The sequence below is a fragment of the Misgurnus anguillicaudatus genome, chromosome 10, assembly GCF_027580225.2.
Source record: "Misgurnus anguillicaudatus chromosome 10, ASM2758022v2, whole genome shotgun sequence".
NCBI lineage: Eukaryota > Metazoa > Chordata > Actinopteri > Cypriniformes > Cobitidae > Misgurnus > Misgurnus anguillicaudatus.
In genome coordinates, this window is record NC_073346.2 from 11,746,275 (window position 1) to 11,772,857 (window position 26,583).

General features: G+C 38.5%; 2 protein-coding genes across 5 annotated transcripts in view; one reads left to right on the top strand and one right to left on the bottom strand.

Moving 5' to 3' along the window:
- adcy2a (adenylate cyclase 2a) overlaps nucleotides 1-13,294 on the top strand; it is a 165,292-nt gene extending 151,998 nt beyond the window's left edge. The window contains exons 19-25 of one of the 2 annotated variants that reach the window (XM_073871868.1): nucleotides 100-184; nucleotides 5,396-5,554; nucleotides 7,435-7,581; nucleotides 7,869-7,976; nucleotides 10,102-10,216; nucleotides 12,504-12,628; nucleotides 12,867-13,294. In XM_073871868.1, coding sequence (XP_073727969.1) covers nucleotides 100-184; nucleotides 5,396-5,554; nucleotides 7,435-7,581; nucleotides 7,869-7,976; nucleotides 10,102-10,216; nucleotides 12,504-12,628; nucleotides 12,867-13,019 — 892 coding nt within the window. In that variant the 3' untranslated portion in view covers nucleotides 13,020-13,294. Of the gene's footprint in view, nucleotides 1-99; nucleotides 185-5,395; nucleotides 5,555-7,434; nucleotides 7,582-7,868; nucleotides 7,977-10,101; nucleotides 10,217-12,503; nucleotides 12,629-12,866 lie in introns of those variants that run through there. The other variant, XM_073871869.1, reaches the window with a different exon arrangement.
- Nucleotides 13,295-13,872: 578 nt separating this feature from the next.
- Nucleotides 13,873-26,583, bottom strand: part of dnah5 (dynein, axonemal, heavy chain 5) — a 149,806-nt gene continuing 137,095 nt past the window's right edge. For all 3 annotated transcript variants that reach the window (XM_073871872.1, XM_073871870.1, XM_073871871.1), the window contains 5 exons: nucleotides 25,330-25,545; nucleotides 22,610-22,822; nucleotides 18,723-18,875; nucleotides 17,830-18,061; nucleotides 13,873-14,031 (listed from right to left, as the gene is read on the bottom strand). In XM_073871872.1, the coding sequence (XP_073727973.1) occupies nucleotides 13,880-14,031; nucleotides 17,830-18,061; nucleotides 18,723-18,875; nucleotides 22,610-22,822; nucleotides 25,330-25,545 (966 nt within the window). In that variant the 3' untranslated portion in view covers nucleotides 13,873-13,879. The remainder of the gene's footprint in view (nucleotides 14,032-17,829; nucleotides 18,062-18,722; nucleotides 18,876-22,609; nucleotides 22,823-25,329; nucleotides 25,546-26,583) is intronic.

Sequence of the window (26,583 nt, forward strand, 5' to 3'; positions counted from 1 at the left end):
CCAAAAACCAGTGATGCTGACTCTCTCTCTCTCTCTCTCTCTCTCTCTCTCTCTCTCTCTCTCTCTCTCTCTCTCTCTCTCTCTCTTTCATCAAACCAGGCCGGGAGTTCTGAAAGACTTGAAAACAATGGGCTCTATCTCTCTCTTCATATTCTTTGTCACTCTACTCGTTCTAGCCAGACAGGTGAGTTTTTATACAGCAGATTAAACGTTTCCAGAGAGCAGACGACTTTGGGCCGGATCCACACCGGATTTGCGCCTAACTGAGCAGTTCTGGTGCAGATCTGGCCCGGAGTCTTCTCTGGTCTGGGTTGTAATTTAAAGGGCTGAAATATTTAAAGGGATAGTTTACCCAAAAATAAAAATCCTGTCATCATTTCCTTGTTCTAAACCTGTATGGGTGATTCTCACGAAACCATTGAAACACCACGGCACTAATGATTTTAGCTTTAAAATGTGTAATATAGTAACATTAAAAAGCATCAGAATTAACACAATGCTGTGTTCTACCTTGCACAATGTGTGATTTCAACATAACAATTTATAATTGTAAATTTTATCTCATTTTCTGCTGAAATTCTCATTACCGCAATGTGTCCGGCTGTGTTTGAACATGCGTTATGTTGTAATTTAATCAAATTAACACAAAAATATTAAGAAAAAAAATAAATGGATGTTTTGCTAGACTACTTTAGATGACAGAAAAAATATTTACTGAATATTCATGTATAATAATAATGAAGAAAAATTAGGAAAATGATGTGTCCATGCCTCATGTTCTCATCCTCCGCAACACTTTTTGAGAACAGTTTAAGCACACATACAGAATTTTAATAAAGTTTGATTTTGAGTGACCAAGCACAGTTACTTCAAGATGGCTACCAGGTAAGATCATTTTTTACAGTTAATTTGAAATATTGTCTTGTCAGAATGCTTACACGACATTTTGATTATCATTACCGCAACAGATGCTTATTAAATGTTAATTTAATTAATAGAAGCATAATACTTTGATTTTAAATGCATGTGCAGAATCTCCAAATTATGTTCTTTCAGGTTTGTCATGTCATTTTGAAAATATGTCAGTGTTGATGGTTTCTGACTGTTGCGGTAATGAGATTTTTTAGGACTAATTTTTTAAATTATGTTACAAAAAGTGTTAAATGATAAGTAAAAGTTTTTAAATGAATGTTCCCATTTACTCCAGACTTTGTTTTCAATGTCTGGTGGGAAAAAAAGTTAATTTAAGCAATTTTTACATTTTCATGCTTGACATTTTTAAAACCAAGTTTTCGTGAGAATCACCCGTATTCACTTTTATCATTTTGTTAAAATGATGGTAACCACAAAGTTGATGCCACCCATAGCAGAGAAAAAGTACTAAGGGAGTCAAATGGTGTTTTTGGAACCCTTTCAAAAAGGGTTTGAAGTGAATTGTAATTGTAAAGCCATTCTCACTTTAGCTCCCCATCGTCTGTACTTTCTGTTCTTTCTGATGGCAGGCTAATAAGGTGGTAAGAACCCACCGTGCCGTGTAAAGTTTATTCCCTCTGTGAATATTTTGCCTGAACGTTCGCACAGAGAATGTGTGAAAAGCCCTTCTGTATGTTTCTATATTCAGTATCACCATTCTTCTTTGCTGTTTTGAGCAACAGTCTCAGAGGTCCAGTAGTGTTGGACCACATTCACACATACAGTATCTACAAGAAGTGCTTTTCCCAGTAATAGCCCACAATGTCATCCGTCTCTCCCTGCATTGAGAGTGATTTATTGAACGAGGGTTTTAGAGGTAAAATCGATCATTTTCTCCAATGTGGAATCATGGTGATCCACCGGAACTAGAATGCATCATTGGGATATTGATCTTGAGCAAGCTGTGCAAAATTAGTACGTATTAAATCACACTGTTTAACCCTTATATTATGTTCTGAGTCAATTTGACCCGTCTTGATTTTTAAGCTGTCGGAAAAAAACAGTTAACCTGTGATTTTATTCTTGAAATTTTTCTCATTGATGGCCATGAACATGCATGCAAAGTTTGGACATGCAGATATGTTTCGAAGTGTACGCAAATAATTTTGTAACGATTTTGATGTTCAGGGGCCTCATTTATAAAGCATGCGTACACACAGATTTGATCGTAAAGTATGCGTACGCAAAAATCCACGGCAAAGTCAATATTATAAAAACTGTCTTTGACGTGGAAATGGGCTTAACGCCATGTCAGGGTCTGAGCAGACATACGCACTTTTGCTTGTCTGTTTGCTGCAGGTTTTTTTAAATTTAAGCCATTATTGTTGTTTAAAATTGGGTGTAAACATTGACAAGCGCTCTTTTATATGTCTGACATTAATTACGCATCGCTTAAAGGCGGATATCTGAAACAGCTCGGCTGCGCGCACAAGTTCAAGTTAATTTGCGATTTATAGATTTGAAAGGGGTACGCACGTTTTGTGCGCGTACGTTCGGTTTATGAATCACACCTACGCATTTTTGTTAAATGATCGTAAGATCAAATGTAGGATGGTTTTTAGGCAGCATTTTATAAATGAGGCCCCAGGGGTCAATTTGATCCGCATATTTTTTGTTCCAAAGCAACCCAAACTAAATATATGTTTTTAATGTTTGTTGCTATATTGGTGTTTTACTATCCTGACATGGGGGTAAAATGCTTCTACTCACTCTTTTTAGTACTAAAAAAGACTTTCACAGACACAGATGGTAAAAGTGAGCTATCATTTCTATTTATGTATATGAAATACTGCTTAAAGCAACACCAAAGAGTTTTTTTTTACCTTAAAATAACGTTTCCCAAAAAGTTTCAGTGGTTCATCCACTCAAAACAGGGTGAATGGCACTTTCACATTCGCTTTGCAGCCCTCTATCGGCCAAAACCGCACTAAAGAAGTTTCCAACCGTTGGTCCTGTAGTTTGAGTGAAAACTACAAAAACTTGCTTTACGGCAGAACTACAATCCAATCAGAGCCAGTTATGCTGCAGTATTTACGACAGTGGTAATGAACAATTACGCTTCTAACCTGTAGGGGGAGCAAAGAGCAAAAACTCTTTAGTGTTGCTTTAAAGGGACACTTCACTTTTTTGAGGGTGTGCTCATTTTCCAGCTCATCTAGAGTTGAGCATTTGATTGTTTTTATTGTTTTGGAATCCATTCAGCTGATCTCCGGGTTTGGCTGTACCACTTTTTGCATGGCTTGGCATAGTCCATTGGATCCGATTAGACGCAAAAAAAAAACAAAGAGTTTCAATATTTTTCCTATTTAAAACTTGACTCTTCTGGAGTTACATCGTGTACTAAGACCGACAGAAAATTAAAAGATTTTCTAGGCCGATATGGTTAGGACTATACTCTCAAACTGGTGTAATAATCAAGGACTTTGCTGCCGTAAAATGGCTGCAGCAGGCGTAGTGATATTACCTTAAATTGCCTTAAAATAGTCCCCTGCTATTGAAAGATACTAAGGAGACTATTTTTGGGCAATGCGTAGTATCACTAACGCCTGTTGCAGCCATGTTACATTAGCAAAGTCCTTGATTATACGCCAGAATGAGAGCACAGTTCCCAGCCACATCTGCCCAGAAAATCGCAACTTTCAACCCTCCGTCGGTCCAAGTACACGATGCAACCACAGAAGAGTCAAGCCTTAAATAGGAAAAAAATATTGAAACGCTTTGGTTATTTTTGAACGCGATGCTAATGGTCTAATCAGATTCAATGGATTGTGCTAAGCTATGCTAAAAGTACTAGCGCCAGACCCGGAGATCAGCTGAATGTATTGGTAAAAATGGTAAAAATCAAATGTTTAACTCTAGGGGAGCTGGAAAATTTGCATATTTTCAAAAAAGCGGAGTGTCCCTTTAAGTTGTCTTTTTCTTGTAGACATTTGGTCACTTTTTTCATTTTGGCCCATGAACATGCATACAAAGTGAGGATACACTGATGTGTTTTGAAGTGTTTTTTTAACACGAATATTTTTTTTACGATTTTGATATTTGCGGGTCATTTTGACCCATATTTTTTAGATCCAAGGAAACTGTATAGACACAAACTAAATACATTTATTGCATATATGTTGGTGTTTTACTACTCTGAAGAGGAAAAATAAGCTTTTCTTATTTTCCGTACTGATAAAGACTTCCTCAGACACAGAAAAGTAAATATGAACTATAATTTCTATTCTCAATGTATATAAAATACTATGTAGCAGATGAATACAGGTGATGCCAGTTGTGCCCCACAAAACATGACACCAAAACAAGCACCATTAAAATGCAAGAAATCAGAAAGCACATGCTTGATGTGTGCACATCATGTAAACAGTGATTTCTTGAATTTGTACAATGAGCCTCAAGAACAAAATATGAGCCTGTTTAGAGAATGAAAAGCTTAATTTAATATCACAACAATATTACATTGTTTATTTAGGATGTTTTAAACATAGCTATGTAAAAAAACATGTTGCATTAAAATTTAAAATGTTAAACGTTACAACAATTTATTTTCAACATTTGTTAAAACAAACATGTTAAAATTGTGGTTAAATGCATTTTTAAATATCATACTTTTTGATATTAAATGTTTGTAATGTGTGACAAATAGTGATACTAAAATTGTCCTGTTCATACCCAATTCTTTTTCGTTTTTAATTAGGGAATTGCATGGAATCCAATGCAGGTCAATTTGACCCACTCCATTAAAATCGTCACAAAAATTTAACACAATACAAGGGTTAATAGAGTATTTAACTTGAAATATCCAGACAGCAGACGACTCTGGGTCGGATCTGCGCTGAAGTTAGCAGTTTTAGTACAGGTTCATTGTGCATCTGGCCCGGAGTCGTCTGCTGTCTGGGATGTAGTGATGTGATAGCAGAAACAGCAGATTGATATTCAGGGTCACTCTCATTTCTCCTCAGGGTCTCTGTACAGCAACACTCAGTCACGTCATTTCACCCAGACGTGTTGATTTAATTCATTTTTCCATTAGTCTTCTGATTTCCTTCATACGGCTCGTGTTACACGGATCACAGATCCATGTGTCTGTTTATTGAAGGAACAAGTTTTCTGTACCTATTTGCGATAAATATCAAGGACCCTTGGGGTCGAACTGTGATGCTTCTCAAGCTGGACAAATAAATGAAAGTGTAATATGTGGTCTGGTTCAGTGTATGTTGTTTATTCCCATCAATAATCTGGATAGCTCTTGTTTTTATCACCTGTTCTACAGATTTACACATGAAGGTATCTAATATTGAGCTCATATAGTTTTCTACTGTACGTGATCTCTCATTACATGGAATTGATCTGTGTGGTGTTTGTCACTGAAGAAAAGCGCGGTGACCTCCAGTCTCTTCACCTCTGTGTCCTCTTGTAACAGAATGAATATTACTGTAGGTTGGATTTCCTGTGGAAGAACAAGTTCAAGAAGGAGTGCGAGGAGATCGAGACTATGGAGAACCTCAATCGCGTCCTGCTGGAGAACGTTCTGCCGGCTCACGTTGCAGAACATTTCTTGGCAAGAAACTGGAAAAATGAGGTAAGAAGGTTTCTGTGTGGAATAATAGGAAATGGATCTGGGCTACGTTCCAATTCACTTACTGTACTGTTCATTTGGCAACACGTTACTATATCAATTTTAATAGTTAAGACATGAGTAATGTACATTAACATTTATGCATTTGGCAGACGCTTTTATCCAAAATGACTTATAAGGTATACATTTTTTATCATTATATGGGTTCCCTGGATTTGAACCCACGATCTTTAGGACTGCTAACACAATGCTCTACCACTGAGCTATACAGAAGCACTACAGTAGGTAGTAATACATTATAATGTGATTTATGACATGAAATAATGACTACCATATACACTCGCCTAAAGGATTATTAGGAACACCATAATAATACTGTGTTTGACTGCTTTTCGCCTTCAAAACTGCCTTAATTCTACGTGGCATTGATTCAACAAGGTGCTGAAAGCATTCTTTAGAAATGTTGGCCCATATTGATAGGATAGCATCTTGCAGTTGATGGAGATTTGTGGGATGCACATTCAGGGCACTAAGCTCCCGTCCCACCACATCCCAAAGATGCTCTATTGGGTTGAGATCTGGTGACTGTGGGGGCCATTTTAGTACAGTGAACTCAAGAAATCAATTTGAAATGATTCAAGCTTTGTGACATGGTGCATTATGCTGCTGGAAGTAGCCATCAGAGGATGCGTACATGGTGGTCATAAAGGGATGGACATGGTCAGAAACAATGCTCAGGTAGGCCGTTGCATTTAAACGATGCACAATTGGGACTAAGGGGCCTAAAGGGTGCCAAGAAAACATCCCCCACACCATTACACCACCACCAGCAGCCTGCACAGTGGTAACAAGGAATGATGGATCCATGTTCTCATTCTGTTTATGCCAAATTCTGACTCTACCATCTGAATATCTCAACAGAAATCGAGACTCATCAGACCAGACAACATTTTTCCAGTCTTCAACTGTCTAATTTTGGTGAGCTTGTGCAAATTGTAGCCTCTTTTCCTGTTTGTAGTGGAGATGAGTGGTACCCGGTGAGGTCTTCTGCTGTTGTAGCACATCCGCCTCAAGGTTGTGCGTGTTGTGGCTTCACAAATGCTTTGCTGCATACCTCGATTGTAGCGAGTGGTTATTTCAGTTAAAGTTGCTCTTCTATCAGCTTGAATCAGTCGGCTCATTCTTCTCTGACCTCTAGCATCAACAAGGCATTTTTACTCACAGGACTGCCGCATACTGGATGTTTTTCCCTTTTCACACCATTCTTTGTAAACCCTAGAAATGATTGTGCGTGAAAATCCCAGTAACTGAGCAGATTGTGAAATACTCAGACCGGCCCGTGTGGCACCAACAACCATGCCACGCTCAGAATTGCTTAATTCACCTTTCTTTCCCATTCTGACATTCAGTTTGGAGTTCAGGAGATTGTCTTGACCAGGACCACACTCCTAAATGCATTGAAACAACTGCCATGTGATTGGTTGATTAGATAATTGCATTAATAAGAAATTGAACAGGTGTTCCTAATAATCCTTTAGGTGAGTGTATATTTACATACTACTTCAAGGTACTTGCTGAAGAATACTCTGGTACATGTTAAACCGTTACACTATTGTTTGATGTCCCAAGGCCACCCAAACGGTAACATGGTACCTTTGGGTTGATTTTTACTTATTTTACAGGAGTTCTCTAATGCAGAAGTATGTGATGCTCTTAAAAGAACTATATATTTGAGTTATTTGCTGGATGTGATCTGTTTTAATAGATACTTTTGTAGAGGTCATGATTAAAATGTCATGCTTTTTATATAGATTCTTATTTTTTTGTTGAAGTTATTCTTGAGATATTGAGCGCAGAGCATCTTTCTCCTCTGTCAATGACAGGATCTGTATCATCAATCATATGACCTGGTGTGTGTGATGTTTGCTTCCATCCCGGACTTCAAAGAGTTTTACACGGAATCAGACGTCAACAAGGAGGGACTCGAGTGTCTCCGACTGCTCAATGAGATCATTGCAGACTTTGATGAGGTAATGTGGGGCTTCTAGTATTGTACACAAAGTTGCATTTTCTTTTTACTTTTCAAAGTTCGTGACCACTGAACTGCTTTGAAGACGTTGTACAAATTCTGCTTTCTGTCTGTGACATTGCTGATGTTTAAGCATGCTGTGTTTTAGCCTTAAAAGTGAATCCCATTTTGCCAAACTACATTGTTATTATCGTGATGCGGTCCTTTATCACGATGCAGTTTTGATGATGGTTTGTTTGATGTGTACTCTGCTATAGTTATGGCATTATCTCATTTTTTTCTGTGCAGTTGCTCTCAAAGCCAAAGTTTAGTGGAGTGGAGAAAATAAAGACCATTGGAAGCACATACATGGCAGCCACGGGACTTAATGCCACACCAGGGCCAGAGTATACACAGGTATGAGGAATAAATTACATTCATTTATTCCATCCATTTATCAATCATCTGTCAATCTAATCAATCTATCTATCCATCCATCCATCCATCAATATATATTCTTCTATTAATCTATCCAGATCTAGTCAGTCTAGTCTAATCTGTCTAGTCTAGTCAGTCTAGTCTAGTCCAGTCTGTCTAGTCTAGTCCAATCTGTCTTGTCTAGTCTAGTCTAGTCCAATCTGTCTAGTCCAGTCAGTCTAGTCTAGTCCAGTCTGTCTAATCTAGTCAGTCTAGTCCAGGCAGTCTAGTCTAGTCCAGTCTGTCTAGTCTAGTCCAGTCTGTCTAGTCTAGTCCAGTCTGTCTAGTATAGTTCAGTCTAGTCTAGGTCAGTCTGTCTAGTCTAGTCTAGTCAGTCAGTCAGTCTAGTCTAATCTGTCTAGTCTAATCTGTCTAGTCTAATCAGTCTAGTCAGTCAGTCTAGTCTAGTCCAATCTGTCTTGTCTTGTCTAGTCTGGTCTAGTCTAGTCAGTCAGTCAGTCAGTCTAGTCCAATCTGTCTAGTCCAGTCAGTCAGTCTAGTCCAATCTGTCTAGTCTAGTCAGTCTAGCCCAGTTTGTCTAGTCTAGTCTAGTCAGTCTAGTTCAGTCTGTCTAGTCTAGTCTAGTCAGTCTAGGCCAATCTTTCTAGTTTAGTCAGTCTAGTCCAATCTGTCTAGTCTAGTCCAATCAGTCTAGTCTAATTAGTCTTATCCAATCTGTCTAGTCTAATTAGTCTAGTCTAATCAGTCTAGTCCAATCTTTCTAGTTTAGTCAGTCTAGTCCAATCTGTCTAGTCTAGTCAGTCAGTCTAGCCCAGTTTGTCTAGTCTAGTCTAATCCGTCTAGTTCAGTCTGTCTAGTCTAGTCAGTCTAGTCCAATCTGTCTGGTCTAGTCAGACTAGTCCAATCTATCTAGTCCAGTCAGTGTAGTCCAGTCAGTCTAGTCTAGTCAGTCTGTCTAGTCTAGTCAGTCTAGTCCAATCTTTCTGGTCTAGTCAGACTAGTCCAATCTATCTAGTCCAGTCAGTCTAGTCCAGTCTCTCTAGTCCAGTCAGTCTAGTCCAATCCAATCTGTCTAGTCTAGTCTAGTCCAATCTGTCTTGTCTAGTCTTGTCTAGTCTAGTCTAGTCCTATCTATCTAGTCTAATCTGTCTAGTCTAATAAGTCAAGTCCAATCTGTCTAGTCTAATTAGTCTAGTCCAATCTTTCTAGTATAGTCAGTATAGTACAATCGGTCTAGTCAGTCAGTCTAGTCCAGTCTGTCTAGTCTAGTCAGTCTAGGCCAATCTTTCTAGTTTAGTCAGTCTAGTCCAATCTGTCTAGTCTAGTCCAATCAGTCTAGTCTAATTAGTCTTATCCAATCTGTCTAGTCTAATTAGTCTAGTATAGTCAGTCTAGTACAATCTGTCTAGTCGAATCAGTCTAGTATAGTCAGTCTAGTCCAATCTGTCTAGTCTAGTCAGTCAGTCTAGCCCTGTTTGTCTAGTCTAGTCTAGTCTAATCCGTCTAGTACAATCTGTCTAGTCTAGTCAGCCAGTCTAGTCCAATCTGTCTGGTCTAGTCAGACTAGTCCAATCTATCTAGTCCAGTCAGTGTAGTCCAGTCTCTCTAGTCCAGTCAGTCTAGTCCAATCTGTCTAGTCCAGTCCAATCTGTCTAGTCTAGTCTAGTCCAATCTATCTTGTCTAGTCTAGTCTAATCTGTCTAGTCTAGTCTAGTCCTATCTATCCGCCTGCTTTGTCTGTCCGTTTGCTAATCTAATCTATCCTTCCATCCATCTATCAATCCATATGTCAATATAATCTAATCCAATACATCCATCTACTTTTTCTGTCTATCCAGTACATTCCGTCTATCTATCCATCCACCTATCTCTCAGTCCATCTGTCAATCTGATCTGATTTGATCTAATCTAATCAATCCATCCAGTACACCCTATCCATCCACCCAGCCATCTATCAATCAATCCATAAATCTGATCTGGAGCATTAACTAATGTAAACAAATCTTATTGTAGCGTTACCAAATCGTTTCCTTGTAAGACTTTTCTTGAATAACTTTTAAGTCTTTAAGGCAAGTACATCATGTTTCTGTGCTTTGTATTTCAGGAACATGACAGGCAGTACATGCACATCGGCACTATGGTGGAATTTGCCTTTGCACTGGTGGGGAAACTTGATGTTATTAATAAACATTCCTTCAACGACTTCAAGCTCAGAGTCGGTGAGTAAGAACAAATCAAAGGACCCAACATCAAAATTCTCTCCACTGCTAAAAATGAGTTTTTAGTGAAAGGTACAGGCTACACATAACTGATCCATGGAGACAAGCCATAGGCTAAACAAATGAATAGCAGGCTTGGTCTCTGCAGATCTCTTTGTTTCATGCTGTGTTTTGTCGCTGTCAGAAAAGTGATGGTTGCTGTGGGATAGCAGGCTACATTCAGTCTGTTCAAACCAATGGAGCTTAACTCGGCACATGTGAGCAGAGATGTCTGATGTGTTCCTGTCTGCACAGAAGCTTCTTTTATCCACGAATCTCAGACGGCACACCCACTGCCCACTGTTCTTGCCATAGGATTGTTTTTTTTTTGCAGGAAGGAGCACTGTCAGAAATAAAGGACCCTTTAAATGGTTCCTAATATGTACACTCTAAAAATGCTGGGTTACATTCATCCCAGCTGTTGGCAAAAAAGGCACGAGCCCAGCCCCTCGGGTTGTAATTAAACCTATGCTGGGTTGTTTCAACCTACTGTTGAGTCAAATATAAACATTTTCTGGATTAATTAAATTAATAATTAATAATAATATTAATTTAACCCACCGGCTAGGCTCATAGATTTTTGACCCAGCGCTGGGTTGAAAATAACCATAGTGTACCATTTAGGTAGCATTATGTTCCCTTGAGGTACTAATATGCACCCTTAACATACAAAGTTGTACTTTTTATAAGGGTACCACCCCAGTGACAGCTTATGTACCTTTATTTCTGAGAGCGAGACACACACATCCCTTTCTGGCCACGGACCGTAATAATGTGCCGGTGTGTAGGCTATGCTCAGCAAAGAATACAGGTTGGGTAGTTTGTATAATATATAATCTCAGGTGCAGACGCCCTTTATGTAGGTTAAAGTTTACTGATATTTCTGGCCAGCCCCACTTAAGATTGTTATTAATTTACTAATGTACAAGTATACACGATCGCTTTACTCCCATTTAAATCTCATATAAAAACTGTTATTTATTATGCTAATTTTTCAAGTTCATTAAGATTCTGCAGCCATGGCACAGAGCAAACGTCAAGACAAGTACAAGACGTAACATTCGTTACAGTTGATGTTACTGTACACTGTATTCTTCGAGTATGAATGAATAAACGAGTAAATGAGATCAAATCAAATGTCATGCAAGGAAAGAAATAAACAAAGACTGACCTTGAAACTGCACATTATGTAATTCAAAAAGCACTAATGTATCCGAAAATCTTCCAGTCTGGCTGGAAAATGGTTTCTCTTTTGAATTTGAGGGTGCAATTTTCTTGTCAACGTGATCAAAGATACATTACGAGGTAAGAGTAAATAAAGGGACCATTAGTGTACTTAATGGAGAAAAGCAGAGTGGTCCTACTGGGCGAAAACAAAACGTTAATAAGGTGTTTATTAAAGTGTTATATAAGCGACACACACAGTCAGAAAAAATGCTCCTTGTTGTCACTGTCCCTTAAAAAGGTCCTAATATGTACCATTTAGGTACAGATATGTATACATTTGGTACCAATATGTAACTCTGAGGTACTAAAAAACACTTTGTACTTTTTAAAAGGGTGACTATTATTTCTGATTAGAGTAACCCCTGATTTACACCGCACGAGTTTGCGGCGCGTTACGGCTCCGAGGTGGCTTAGTTTCGTCTTCTACGCGGTGCCAACTCACACAAGAAGCGGATCAGAAGAGCAGCAGTAGAACGTCACGTGATTTTCCTGTCAGACTTTTTCTTGATTTTCTGAGTTATAACATGGATAAGTTGGCTAATTGTTAATGTTTTGTTAGGATTCATTCTGTATATTGTTTAGTTTTTTGCATTGTCCTATTTTGTTGTTCTGTAGTAAAAAAAGTGAATAAACATAAAAATTCAGTTAGGATGGACAAATATTAAAGTATTTAGCTATGCATATTCGTCTAAAACACATCCTCAATTATGTTTATTTCACATACAGTGCCTGTGAGCAAGATGATGTGAAATACTGGATTATGCACAAGGTGTTTATTTTGAAATTGACAGGATTTTTGACTTTTATTTTATATTTACGGTGCGGCGCGTAGAGTAGCTTCTGGGACGCTCTTGAAATGTGCCGCGGCGCATCTGATGTAAACACAAGCATTGACTAGAATGACCGTGATCAGTTCCGGTTGCCTTTTTGGAGCCGTAACGCGCCGCAGACTCGTGCGGTGTAAATCCGGGGTAACATAAATGCATGAATTTATTGTTGGTGTATTATTGTTCCCATGCAGGTATTAATCATGGGCCTGTGATCGCCGGAGTGATCGGTGCTCAAAAGCCTCAGTATGACATTTGGGGTAACACCGTGAATGTAGCCAGCAGAATGGAGAGCACAGGGGTGCTGGGAAAAATACAGGCAAGATGCTTTTTTCTTTTTATCGAACATCATTGCAAAAAAAAAAAAACATACTACCTTATTCACCTCTGATTGCTCTCTTGTGGATTTCTCGATCTTTTAATTGCCTGAAATTATAAATCAGTCCCTTTTGGTGGAGGTTTGATTGTGCAAGCGCTCGAGCGTCTAGACGGTAAAGTCACGCAACGAACGGTGTGACTCATTTATCCCTTCGATTCCTCCGTGTGTCTGTCTGCAGGTGACGGAGGAGACGAGTCGGATCTTGGAGAAGTTGGGCTACACGTGCACGTGCAGAGGAATTATCAATGTGAAGGGGAAGGGAGAGCTGAAAACGTACTTCATCCACACTGAGATGAGCCGGTCTTTATCCCAGGGGAACGTTATGCCTTGAATCACGACGCTGAACAAGCATCCAGAAATTGGACGCTAAAGAGACATTTGTAAATAACTGCGCCTAGACTTTAGATGCACGCGATTTTGGATGTATTGAAAGTGATACCATTTCTACTGTATCTCATAGGCAGGGTTTGGGCACAGGGTACTGCATTACGGTAGCAATTATTTTGTAAGAAAATCAGATATAACAAAAAAGTGTTTTGATGTTTTAATGCCATTGTTTTAAATTTTATTTTGTAAAAACTTCATTAAACTTTATATGTAATTAGTTTTCCTGGTGACATCTTTATTTTAAGTGTAAATCGTTGTATTTTTGATAGTGGTCATTGATATTTTCTCTACTAATAGGCATACATTGATGTATATGATACAGTATGCGTCCATATAAAGAAAAGCTGAATATGATCATCTGAAAACATCATCTGATCATACGCGGTTCTGAAAATAATGAATGAGATTTGCTGAGGTAAATCTCTCCCACACTTCAGAACTGTAAACCTTGACTCGTACCTGAGGAGGTTTACTGTCGGATGAACCGAAGTGAGTTTCAGATGGGCTGTTAATCAGCAGGCTTACGTTTGGCCTTTACTTCGCTGCTTCATGCATTTAAGAAAACCCACACCAGATGGTCATGAGCCACTTATATGGTGATGGATGGAAAAACCAAAAGTTATTTATGTTGGATTCACAGGTTTAGATGTCAAGGCCATTGATGCGGTTCTTAAAAAAATGTTTATTTGGTTGCAATCAACAGCAGCAAAATGATTTACAGTAGTAGTTTTCAAAAAAAAAAAAAAAAAACAAATAAAGAAAATACCTCTGTAGAAATAAAAAAAATAGCATTATTAATATAGATTATTTTAAGTCACACAAAAGATCGACTCCTCTCAGGATCCAGTAGTCTGGGGAAGAATTCGTCCTCAAGTCGACAGCTGCGATGTAGTTCAGGTCTGTTCGAACAGGTTTCTTATATATCGGACACGAGTACAAGCGAGTGTCTTTGACGCCTGAAAAAAGAAAAATAACCATAATTATTAATCATGTATTATTATCTCATACATTTATTTTCATATAAAGACAATTGAAGAGCTCAGATGCAAAATCCTCTAAGGTAGCCTGCACACCAAAACACAGCTGGCGTATGTTTTCAATTGTTTCCAATGGAAGCTCTGCACTTTTAAAAAGACGTTTTTTTCCGTGCTTAGCGCCCTTAGTTGAAAGATGTTCAACTTTGGCTAAATCGCCTAGCTTGTCAATGTCACTTCTTACTCGGCTGTCCAATCAGAGTGGAGGGGCAGGACAAATATCTCAACAACCCATAGATATATACACTAGATGTCGCCTTGGCTACGGCAGTTCATTGGACCGAATGCGTCAAACAGAGCCGCCATCTTGAAACAGGGGAATCCCGCATCAGCGTCATTGTAGGCAATGGTGTAACAGAAATAAAATCACCATAAATCGTCATGAACGTGATTTTCTTGTTTTTCTTTTGGTTCGTTTCAACAGTCAGACATGTATTTAGCATTTAGTACAGGAAAAATAAAAGTTTTGATTTTATGAAAATTTAATTTTTCTAACTATAATGCATAGTGCTAGTAGCCCTTTTATCCATGCGCAGCACAAAAGTCCGGCATCGTCCATGAATTCGAAGTACAGGCAGAGATAGCAGCTTAACCTAGATACTTCTTATGACAAGACCCCTGTTCTAAGATGGCGGCGGTTTTGACGCATGCTCAGAGCCCCAAGGCGACATCTAGTGTATATATATCTTTGACAACAACCAACCACCGCATCATTCAACTACTGATAAACAAAGCAGAAGTATCATACCAACCAAAGCGCTCAGCTGAAAAATGGCTGGCATGCACCTACAGTCAACATCCGCCTGGCATTTTCAGCTGTGTTTAAACGTTTTGGCGTACTAAGTGCATCAGACTTCTGAGGTGGCAAGGCCGGATTTGCACCGGAGCTGCTGACTTTGGCACAGATCGGGCCCAGAGTCATCTGCTATCTGTGTTATAAAGAATTCTGCCAACAAGGCGGCATTTCTTCATGCCAGGATTAAGCAGATTTTAAGTGAAAGTTTTAGATGAATGTATAATACATGCTGAGAGCACTCAGTTATTACCTTATTTTTGACGGATTTGGTGTTTAGCAGTTTTTGAATCTGAGCTTATCTAATATTATTACTATTACATGATATTGCATATGGGTTTGTTGGCTTATGACTCTTGAAAATAAAAATAGTGTGTAACACTTAAAAATGACAGCCAATCATGTGGATGGTTAGTATACAGCTACGTGGACCAATGAGAGGTAAATGGTGGGAGGGGCTACTGAGTGTAAGAAACTGATGAAACTATACCAACTTATCACTTGGCAAGAACAGAGTTTTTGGCCATAGCTAAGATCAATATTCATCTATTTACATTGAAAATAAATCAAAGTTGATTTATAATTGGTCTGTTTGATGTGACAATCTATGCTTGGGTCCACAAACTAAAGACTGATTTATACTTCTGCGTCAGACCTATGCCGTAGCTTCTACGCTGTAGTTATGTGTCAGTTTTAGTTGGACTTTGTTTGCATCAACGTGCAATTACACACGCAGATCGCAAGGCAAAAGCCGAAGAAGCAGCAGCTTGTTGTGTACGTTGTAAAAGCATCAGCAGTGATGGTGGCAAAATAAAAGGGACTTTTGCTGTGGCTTGAGTTGTTAAATATTGCCCCTCAACTTGTTCCAACTTTGTTTTTACCATTGCAAATAGAAATGTGTATGAGGAAATGCGACCCTATATATTACCTTTTTTTTAAAGCAACACTATGTAGTTTCCATGTAAAAGTGACTTACAGCTCCCCCATGTGGTTGAAAAGTGCAACAGTGCCTGGTATCAGACACTCTTCTGCAGGCAGGGTGAGGGGCGGGGCTGTGTGCTCTACCCTCCACCACCACTTTCAGAGTGTGCTTGTAGCAGCTAGGAGGCTGCTTAGGTTGCAGCAACAGTACAATTTGTCCAGTTAAAAGTTGTTCTATCACTGAAATAATTTTAGAGACATTATTTAAAGGTCAAAAAACTACATAGTGTTGCTTTAACTGTGGAAGGGGTTTTAGTGACCGATCGCAGCGATTGCAGTCCGCATTAAAGTTACATTTTTGGATAGGTGCACGTCAGCCTATGACGTAGCTACAGCATAGGTCCAATGCAGAAGTACTGTATGAATCAGGCTTAACTCTTTCCCCGCAATTGACGGGTTATCTCAATATTTCTGCTATTATCAATTAGGTGGCGCACTTATCCAACTTATAAATCACTGAAGCATTCACTGATCCAGTAAAAACTATTTGTATGTTTTGATCAATGCTCTAAATCTGGGGTCCCATTTATAAAACGCTGCATAGAAAACGTCCTAAATTTTATCTTACTATCATTTCTCAAAAGCGCACACGTGTGATTCATAAAATGAATGTATGCATAGAAAACGCGTGTAGGCCTAACTTTAGATGTGAGATCTATAAATCACCAATGAAATTGAAATTGTGCGCAGCAGAACAGTTGCAGATTTCCACCTTTAAACGATGCCTAATTAATGTCATTGACATATAAAAGAGCACCTGTCAATGTTTAAATCCTTTTCAAGCAGCAAGAATGGCTTCTATTTCCAAAAACCTGCAAGCAAAAGTGTGTACGTCTGCTCAGACTCTGACGTGGCACTAAGCATTTTTTACTTCAAAGACATTTTATAAATATGGATTTTTGCATACGCACACTTTACAATCAAATCTGTAAACGCTTTATAAATGAGGCCTCGCATCTCTAACAAAAGTCCTTTAAAATAATGCAATTATCGATAAAATTTAATATTTGAGAGGGGATAAAAAACAAATAAAGATATAATTAACCTTTTTGTAAAAGCAGATGGTCTGTTCATTCATTTTTTTAATATATTGTATGTTTATATAAAAAAGTACATTTTTTGGATAGCATTAAACTTAAAAAAAAAAAAATGCTGGTGCTGACTGGCAACGTTTTTAACATGCTGGCGGGGAAAGACACACACAATATCATGCTGCATTGTTATTTATCTTCTTTTTGTCATTTATTTCTTGATGGACCTTCAAGTGTTCAAGCATGAGCTTTTAAAGAGTTTGGTTCCAAAACGAGATAAATCAAATCAAATAAATCTCGTTTTTTTTTTATTATGCAGTCCAAATAATATCAATCAAACCGCAGTTGGTTTGTTTTGATTTAAGCCTTCATAACTAAAAAAATACAATGAAGTAGCACAATAAAAATATGATAACATAATACAGTGGTTCTCAAACATTTTCCGCATGCGGCCCCCCTTGTGTATGGTGCATTCCTCCGCGGCCCCCCCAAAGAAAATTTATGACACAAAAAAAACCTGTTCTAAAATTTAACATTTTAATTAAACAAAACCTATTAAGTTATACAAAGTAGTGCTGTTGGTTAGTAGCCTTATTTTTAGGTTTAATTACACAGAATTCATGATAAATGAATGTATTTTATAAAATGTCATAAAACTGGGGCCCCCCCGGCACCATCTCGCGGCCCCCCTGGGGGCCCCGGACCCCAGTTTGAGAACCACTGACATAATAATAAACATGTTTTGACAACTTCTCAATTTGGAACCAAAATCTTGTTTGTTATTTACTTTTTTGTTTTCTTTGTTTTAAACGTATTTTCTATTTAGTTTAGCGCTGCTCTTTCAAACACGTTGCCCATTTAAAGGAAATTCTGTAGCAAAGACTAAATCTAGTAGACAGACAAAGCTTTCCTCACCATTGTTCTCTGCGAACATCCTGATCACAGGCATCATCTCAAACAGAACTTTGGGTTTGGAATCGATAAGTTTGCAGTTCCTTCGGTCCCAGCCGGCCCCCTCCAGGTACAGTCCGTACACGTACACCCCTTCTGCAGGGGGGTGGGTGATGTCGTCCTTCATCCATTTAGTGACTTCATTACACAGAACCATACGATCCAATGCCCATCCCTTATTGGCGCGAGTGATCTCCTGTTAAAAGATACAGTCATTAATAATAAATTAGCCGATATATAATATAACGCAATGTAATGACATGTACATACAAAACTTGCATAAAATATTTATGTGGTTAGAAAGTACATTCAAATCAGATTACACATGCATTGTCCCTCAATAAAAGCCATAAACACATCCATAATAAAACATAATTAGTAGCCTATATATAAAAATCAAGAGCTTTAAATGTGCCCGATACGAAACGTCTGTGTTTATTCTCAGAGCTGCAGGTGCTGGCACAAAAACTCCACAGAGAAGCGAAAACCCGGACGGGTGCCCAATTTTAATTAAAAGAATCCTGATTCTTACAAGCTGTTTACTCCCCAGACATTAGCCAAGAACACAACCTGCAGAGCTGTTGCCTCACACAGCTTAAAAAAACACATCGAAACTCTCTCTTACTTCTGCCTTTAGGGAAAAACACACATTTGAAGACTAATCTGCCAATAAAATAAGAACACACAGCATGCTCGGGGACCGGCTTCACCCAGATGTAAACCCTCAATAGAAGGCAAACAAGAATATTGGTTTGCTGCCAACATAGCCACATCTTTTGCCATCAAGTGCAGCATCTGATCTGAATTCGACAGATGACGGGATTACAAGTTTAAGTTTAGTTTAGTGTGTTTCACACCTGTCTCATAGCTGTCAGAAAGCCCTGTGGATTGAAGAAACCTGTCATCCAGAAGCAGTTGGGTCGTCCCTCAAAGATCCAAGAGTGGAACTGGCGGTTCCTCTCCAGCAGTTCTGTGAACCAGAACCCCAGCGTGGTGGACGCCCACGAGTCCTGGACAAACAGACACAGAGCAGAACCACATTCAGATAAATCTCAGAGATGTTCAAGACATTTACTGACATAACTGGGACACAAATCCTTTTCACACAATCAATACAATCTCATACACACACGCATTGTGCGTCAACCAAACTAGACACACAGTACTGTGTAGTGTACACAAACAAACCAATGTACCCATTAAATGCACATGTAAGAATGAGTGCACAATTAGGAGACGAATGGGCAGTGATTACAATGACTAAGCTTTAAAAGCAGAGTTGAAAGAAAGCTGTTGTGTAAGCCTGTTTGTGTAACTTAAGCTTTATCTTTCCAAGCCCGTCTCCGGGTTCACTGTGTCACGTCTGAGATGATGCGCTGGTCCTTTAATCCAGTTATCATCTCATCTCTCCTCATAAGAGTTTCAAACCACAGCTTTCAGGATAATTATGATACTAAATTTGATTAACTAAAGCAGCACAAAGTAGACAGATGTGTGACGATCTAATGCGTTCCTCTTACTGAATTTCTTTACTGCACATCCAGAATATTTTTTAATATATTTAAACTGAAAAGAAAAGTTCAGTTCTAAAATCTGATTGGATGAGCAGTTAAAGACCCCCTATTTCATTGCTAAAAACAATGTTATTGTGTATTTGGCATAATACGACGTGTTTGCATGGTTTATGGTTAAAAACACCTTATTTTCTACATACCACACATTTTTATAGCTTCAGATTTCACTCTCTTCCTGATTGGCCAGCTAAACTGTACATTGTGATTGGCCTGAATACCTCTGACATCAGCAATGTGAAATATGATGCTCCTTACCATGTTTTAAAGATTTGCGCACAATGCAATGCTAACAGGAGTTAATTTACAGGCTGTGAGTTAAAGCGGGATGAATTATGATAATGTCGGTCTTGTCTACATCACCAATCTCAGGAAGTAAACAATTGCCTACAATCTGTGTGTTTGTTGTAGTCCAAGAAAAGAGATTTACGTTGGAGACGATAACTCGAGTCATTGTTTACTTTGAGATTTGTACCTTTTGCATATCGTTAACATGTACTAATACACACTTACTCACTAAAGGAAATGTAAAATCGTGAATCGGCTAATAAGTGCTTTTTAAATAGTCAATATATTTAAGATCTTTGTTGTGATCTGTATAGTATCTGATACGGTCAAATTCTTATTTTGTATTATATATGGACATACAAAAATGTAGAATCATTATTGTCATGATGCTTGTCAGCAGTAAACATCCTACAATTTGGACAATGAACTTCATTACTAGGCTAAAAAAGTATTTATTGGCATTATTTTTAGTGGTGTTTGCTAAACGTGTGCTATTACTTTTCTAAGCATTAAGCTTTTGCATGATAAAATGCAAAAACATCTGACCTACATTGAAGAAGGGACCCAAATTATATTAGAGACCAGAATATCACGGAGACTCATTCATTTGATGCCACCCCAAAGCAACTCGGTAGTATCTTGGGACTGACATTTGCATTAATAAACCACCCATACTTTCATTAGATTAGATAATCTTGTAGTTTTTTCCCCGTTTTGTTTGTTTGTTTGAAAGCAGAGTGGCTGTTTTTACATTTGATATATTAATATGTTTATATATTTCTTAGAAGAAAATTTTCCTGGAAGGCATTTTGTGAAACTTTTGTGAAAATCAAAATGCTGGTGGGCAACTTTAAAAAAAAAAAGGCTTGGCGGGGAATGAGTTAATGATTGTGTAAAACCAAACTTAGCAGTTATGTGTCTGAAACTGCCAAATGTAGCATCTATGTATATATATATTTATTGTCCGAGGTGGTGCAAAAGAGTGGAGGCAGGGACTAATTTGCATATTCATATCTATAGTCCAAGCTGTTAGGTTGAGTAAAGGCGGAGACTAATTAGCATAGTCATAGATCCACGTATACTAAATGAGGAAAGAGTGTATTTTAAAGCATGAAGAAAAAACTGTGATAGGTAAAACTGTTATATATGCTATTATGATGCTCAAAGATGAGTTTTAATACTCAGGGGTCGACCTTTGGGTGGGCGCTACATCCTCTTCTATTTTCTTAATCACTGTGCAAAGAGACTTAAATTACTCTGCTGATTTTGAACATGCAGATATGATAAACATCATTTAAAACTTTAAAGTGTCTAGTTTTTATTGTGTTCACTCCCAATAAAAACAAAATGTTGTGCATTTCGCAAAATTAAGAAAACAAACATGATACGCGTTCTGTTCTTTCTCCCTCAGTGAAATTCTTTCAGAAACGCGTCACAAAATGAACTATAACTTAAAGAATGCAAACAAAAGATGCATGATAAGAAGTAAAGGTACAGTCTTTCTCTTGTTACTTCATTACCTAAAATAAGCCGAGATCGCCACACCCCTGCTCTATTTACAAGTAAAATAGCTTGGACAACCCATATGCATGGCTTACGCCCTGCAGGCAAGGGACCGTCAATGCCTCATCTAGTTTCTGCATTCGGTGCGGTGAATGCGTGTTGTTTTACTCCGTTTTCAAAAACACAGCCACACGTCTCCCTAAACACAATGCGTCTATATTTGACGCGCTTTGTTGTATTCTTATGTAGCGTTCACACCAGACGCGGAAGAGGCTGCAAAAATGCCCTATTCGCGCGTAGACGCTTGAACTTTTTGAGTTTACTCGCTTCATTTGCGCGTGAAAGCCGCGTGTGAAATTCTAGTAATTCGAGACATTCACGTGAAAATTCGTGTCATGGGAGGGGCTTCTTCTGCCCCCGCTCACTTCCTGTAATCACGTCACTACTAGAGCAAGCTCCTGATTGGTTAACATGGTGGGAATATTCGCCAAAGTTCAGATTTTGCGGCAACGCTCAATTTGCGTGGAACACACCATTCGCGCAGCGCCATTTGCACTTACCACACCGCAGGATGCCTATTCGAGTCTTTGCATTGATTTAACAAGTAAATCACTCGCGCTTGCGGCCTCTTCCGCGGCTGGTGTGAACGCTACATTATAAACATCACGACTTGAAATAGCGACAACCTAAAACCGGACATCTAAAACAGCGTCTGTCTCCACTTTGTAAGTTCATTGGCATGAATGGTTCATTATGCAAGTATTTGTTTCCTCAGGTGTCAATCACAGACTATTTAGGAGCATTCACCCTTCCTCGTATATGACCTTTCTAAGCAAAAAAGTGTCTTAGAAAATCTAAATCAATATATTGTTTTATGTGAATGAGTAGGCAGAATGATCATTTTGAAGAAAAAACTCTAGACTATTAGATCCAGTCTTGAAAAGTCTTGTGAAACATGTTTAGTATGGGTTTTGTGGACTTATATCAGTGACTTAAAATGTGCTTTTTCAAAAACCACGCATAAACATTTTTCTCTCAAAAATACAAACATTTACATACATGTTGCTCGCATAATATTGTTGCCCAGTTTGTGCTGAACGCAGTGTTATGACACTTTTGCCATTATTGTGTTTTTAAGCAACTGAAAAAAAGTACAAATGTCAGTGCATGTCAAAACTTCTCCAGGGCCCCAGAGAAAATTCTTGACTACAGGGAGACTTTAATATTAATTGAACATTGGTGCCTTTTAATATATTACAGTTGTCACTGTAAGACACTTCTTGTGCAATGCTTTAAAGAACTGCCTGAGGATGTTTTTGAACACCAATCCATGTTTGCAATCTTTGTCATGACCTATACAAAGACTGCAGATGAACTCTAACCTTTTGCCAGCGGGCAGGGATTCGGGCGTCGTACATGCAGTCCAGTGCGTCCCGCAGGTTCTCGTTCATGATGATGGTTCCATCGATGGCCAGCTTCAGGTCGCTCAGTGTGTTTCTGACCAGCTCGATCACTCTCTGCATGCGATCAATCTCTTGCCGCAGGAAGATGTTCATTGGCTGAAGGGCGCCCATGTTCATCAGCCTCTCTCTGACCTGAATAAATAATGCGATTGCAATGAGTTACAAAGACTGTGATGGCATCATTAATTAGCACGTGCTGTCTGTGGTGTTTTACCACACAATTCACTAAAGGAAAACAAGATTGAGCTGAACACGATTTGCATGGTGTAATTCTCTTCTTGGTGTTCTTGCAATAAATTGCTAAAATTTCTGTTAACTGTTTAACCCATTAAATCACTCATGGGCACAGAATTCATGAATCCAGATATCGGCAGAAAACAGATTTTATCGTACGTCATTGACAAGCATATGTATGTGCGTGTTTTTTGGGTGCCTTGTGCGTACTTGGACCTAAATTCAACAGAATGTGGCAGTGACATGCATTATGTATAGTTTCTTCATTTTTACATTCTGGCTCTCGTCGTTTGCAGTATTTTCTAGTGGCATTTTTAGTAATTTAGTAATTTTTCAACTGTTCACTATGTCTTCTACAAATGTAAAGTGGAGGTTTTTGACAAAAAGCTTGCATGCACTTATAAGGTTTTGCAGAAAAAGACAATCAAATTTGTTTAATACCAATAAAATGACTTAAGTGACATTTGTGAAAATAAGGCATTATAATTAATGACTAATAACCTCTTCATTGCCATTAAAATTAAAATACTGAACCTAAACATAAACGCCTGATAAAAATGCACTTTATATCAACACAAGCAGTGTCATTTTCTTAATATAGTTTTATAAAATCAATAATCTTTTGAAAAATAATAAAAAGCAACAATAAAATCAAATCTTTCTCTGTTTTAATTAGTTTTAATTAAAGTACTATATTTTTTGCACTATAAGCCGCGTTTTTTCCATAATTTGGCTGGTGCTGTGTCTTATAGTCAGGTGCGCCTTGTAAGTCGGTATGAATTAATTTTGACATTTATGAGGCAAGAGACAACATTATCGTCTACAGCCGCGAGAGTCCGCCATATGCTGCTTCTGTATTTATGTAATTCAATGGATTCAGTGATGCGGAATGACGAGTATGCGAATTTCACGCTAGTTGGCTTGTTCAGTTAATTTAGCCTATTCAATCTTCCATGTAAGTTCTGTATGCTATGGTTTATCGTTTAAATAACTTATAATATTACTTTAAAGTACAGACATCTATTCAGCCTGCTCTTCTGTCTGCTATTGTTTAGTTGAATAACTTGCCTTTCCAGATTAAATGTCTGTTCTTCGGCTTGGATTTTGTGAAATTTTTTCTAAATAAACACAACGTATATTCCACTGCAACTTAAGGGGGTCACACACCGGACGCGTAGCTCAGCGCCGCGTCGAGTCGCATCTAGGACAATTCGGAGGTATCGTACACTGGAAATGCACATTAAAAAGCGCAAGCTTAGTCAGATAGCGTCTACTTCAAAATGCAAAATATACGTTAGCAGCCAATGTTAATCGTTAATGGTTTGAAACAAATATGATGTTATTTAATGTTAAACTATGTGAGTGGTGCTCTGTGGCGCGACGGGGATTTGAGCAACTTCCTGAGTCGTAGCTGGGCGCCGCGGACAGGGGCCACCTGTCGCCACCGGTGTGCGTATACTCGTAGAAAACAATGTGTTCGATTTTTTTAGAACGGCACTGGGCGTCCAGTGTGCGACCCTCTTTATAGTCCACTGCAACTTATATATGTTATTTCATCTTAATGACGCTTTTTTTAATGATGCGGATTATACTCCGGTACGGCTTATAGTCCGGAAAATACGGTACTCATTTGGTTTGGTTTATTCAGAAGCTACTTGGATTTTTATTGTGAACCTTAAATAAAGTAAATATTTTAGATTTAATTTGTAATAATTTTAGTTCTTATTCTCTCATCCCTTATTAACACAATTTTAAAATCATTCCACACAAATTCACAATTTTTCCAAAAATTCCCAAGGTTTTTTCAAAAAGGCCTGCAGATTCCATTTGGCCTTAATCATGGGGGAAGTCAGGCAAAAAAAGAAACCTATTGTGCAGTATTCGGGACACATCTGGTAAAATGCATTTTAAGGTCTAGAAACCCAGAGGTCTTTGTATCGAACAAAGCTTTTTGTACTCGCATCCTCTCAAGTCTTTCTTTCCTTTACCGTTGGTAATAATGGAGTTTCACTATTGTTAAAAAGAAGGTCAATGGGATTTTTGAATATTTTAGGAAAGCACATGATTGAGAAAATCTGCTTCTCTGCACTCCTGGTAGATAATGAACACAGAGAGGCTGTGTGTGCGCCCCAGGGTGAGATTTTTTTTTTTTGCTGCCTCATTAATTGGTGGCAAATCAGAAGGCGGTAGCAGCCAATTACTGCCTATATGTTTCATAAGCTCCTGCAGTTAGGTGTTAGAACGAAATGCATGGACTCTGTGACTTCACCACTATCCGTCAGCCATGAGACCTTCCACTCAGGATCAGATGGGTGAAAAGGCCATTTGTTCCCGCGGGCTCTGACCTCTCTACCAACCACTTCAATTGATGTGCTGCATTATGTCTGTCTAGTGTAGAGTGTTACCTCGAATGGTACAAAATCTGGAGGCAGCTTCTCCAGCATATCATTGGCCAGTCGACCTACGATGGCCTCTCTGGTCTCTCCGTCTCCGCTGGAGCTGTCTTTTGGTTGGATGCTCAGGATGGTGTCCAGCACGTCTTTAGCGAGTTTGCTCTGGTAGGTGATGTCTGCGTTGGGGTGGAGGCCGAACACTTCGGGTGTGTCGTATGTGGGGAGACCCTGCAGATGATAAAAAAGTTTTGTATTAGGTAAAAGTAAAGGACAGAGTAAAGATGAAAGTTACATTTCTAATCACAGAATTGTCATCAAGTCATCATTATCACAGAAATCATTTTTATCCATTTACAGTTTTTTTTCGGTTTCACGAGTTTGCATTAAAGGGAAACTCCACTTTTTTGAAAATATGCTTATTTTCCATCTCCCCTAGAGTTACATTTGATTTTTACCGTTTTGAAATCCATTCAGCTGATCTCCGGGTCTGGCGCTAGCACTTTTAGCATAGCTTAGCACAATCCATAGAATCTAGTTAGTCTATTAGCATCATGCTAAAAAATAACCAAAGAGTTTCGATATTTTTCCTATTTAAAACCTGACTCTTCTGTAGTGATATTACGCACTGCCCGAAAATAGTCCCCTTGGTTACTTTCAATGGCAGGGGACTACTTTACTTACCTGCTGCAGCCATGTTAAATCAGTAAAGTTACTGATTGTTACGCCAGAATGAGAGTATAGTTCCTAATCATATCTGCCTAGAAAATCACAACTTTTAATTTCCTGCCGGTCTTAGTACACGATGTAACTACAGAAGAGTCAAGTTTTAAATAGGAAAAATATATAAACTCTTTGGTTATTTTTTAGCGCGATGCTAATGGTCTAATCAGATTCAATGGATTGTGCTAAGCTATGCTAAAAGTGCTAGCGCCAGACCCAGAGATCAGCTGAATGGATTCCAAAACAGTAAGAATCAACTGTTTAACTCTAGGGGAGATGGAAAATTAGCATATTTTCAAAAAAAGTGGAGTGTCCCTTTAACATGTAATCAAATATGAAAATAAACAATGTTGAACAGTAATGCGGGACTTGCGCCGAACAATGTCCGTAGTTTTGTTTTTAATATTGAATTTATGATGTTATCAGGTTGTCACGTACAGGCTCATCAAGTAATACAGCACAGCTGACTGGACAACTTTACTCTACTGTAAAGGACGTGAAACACAGGCAATCTGTTTCCACAGTACAGTTATGCATACTGGTTAG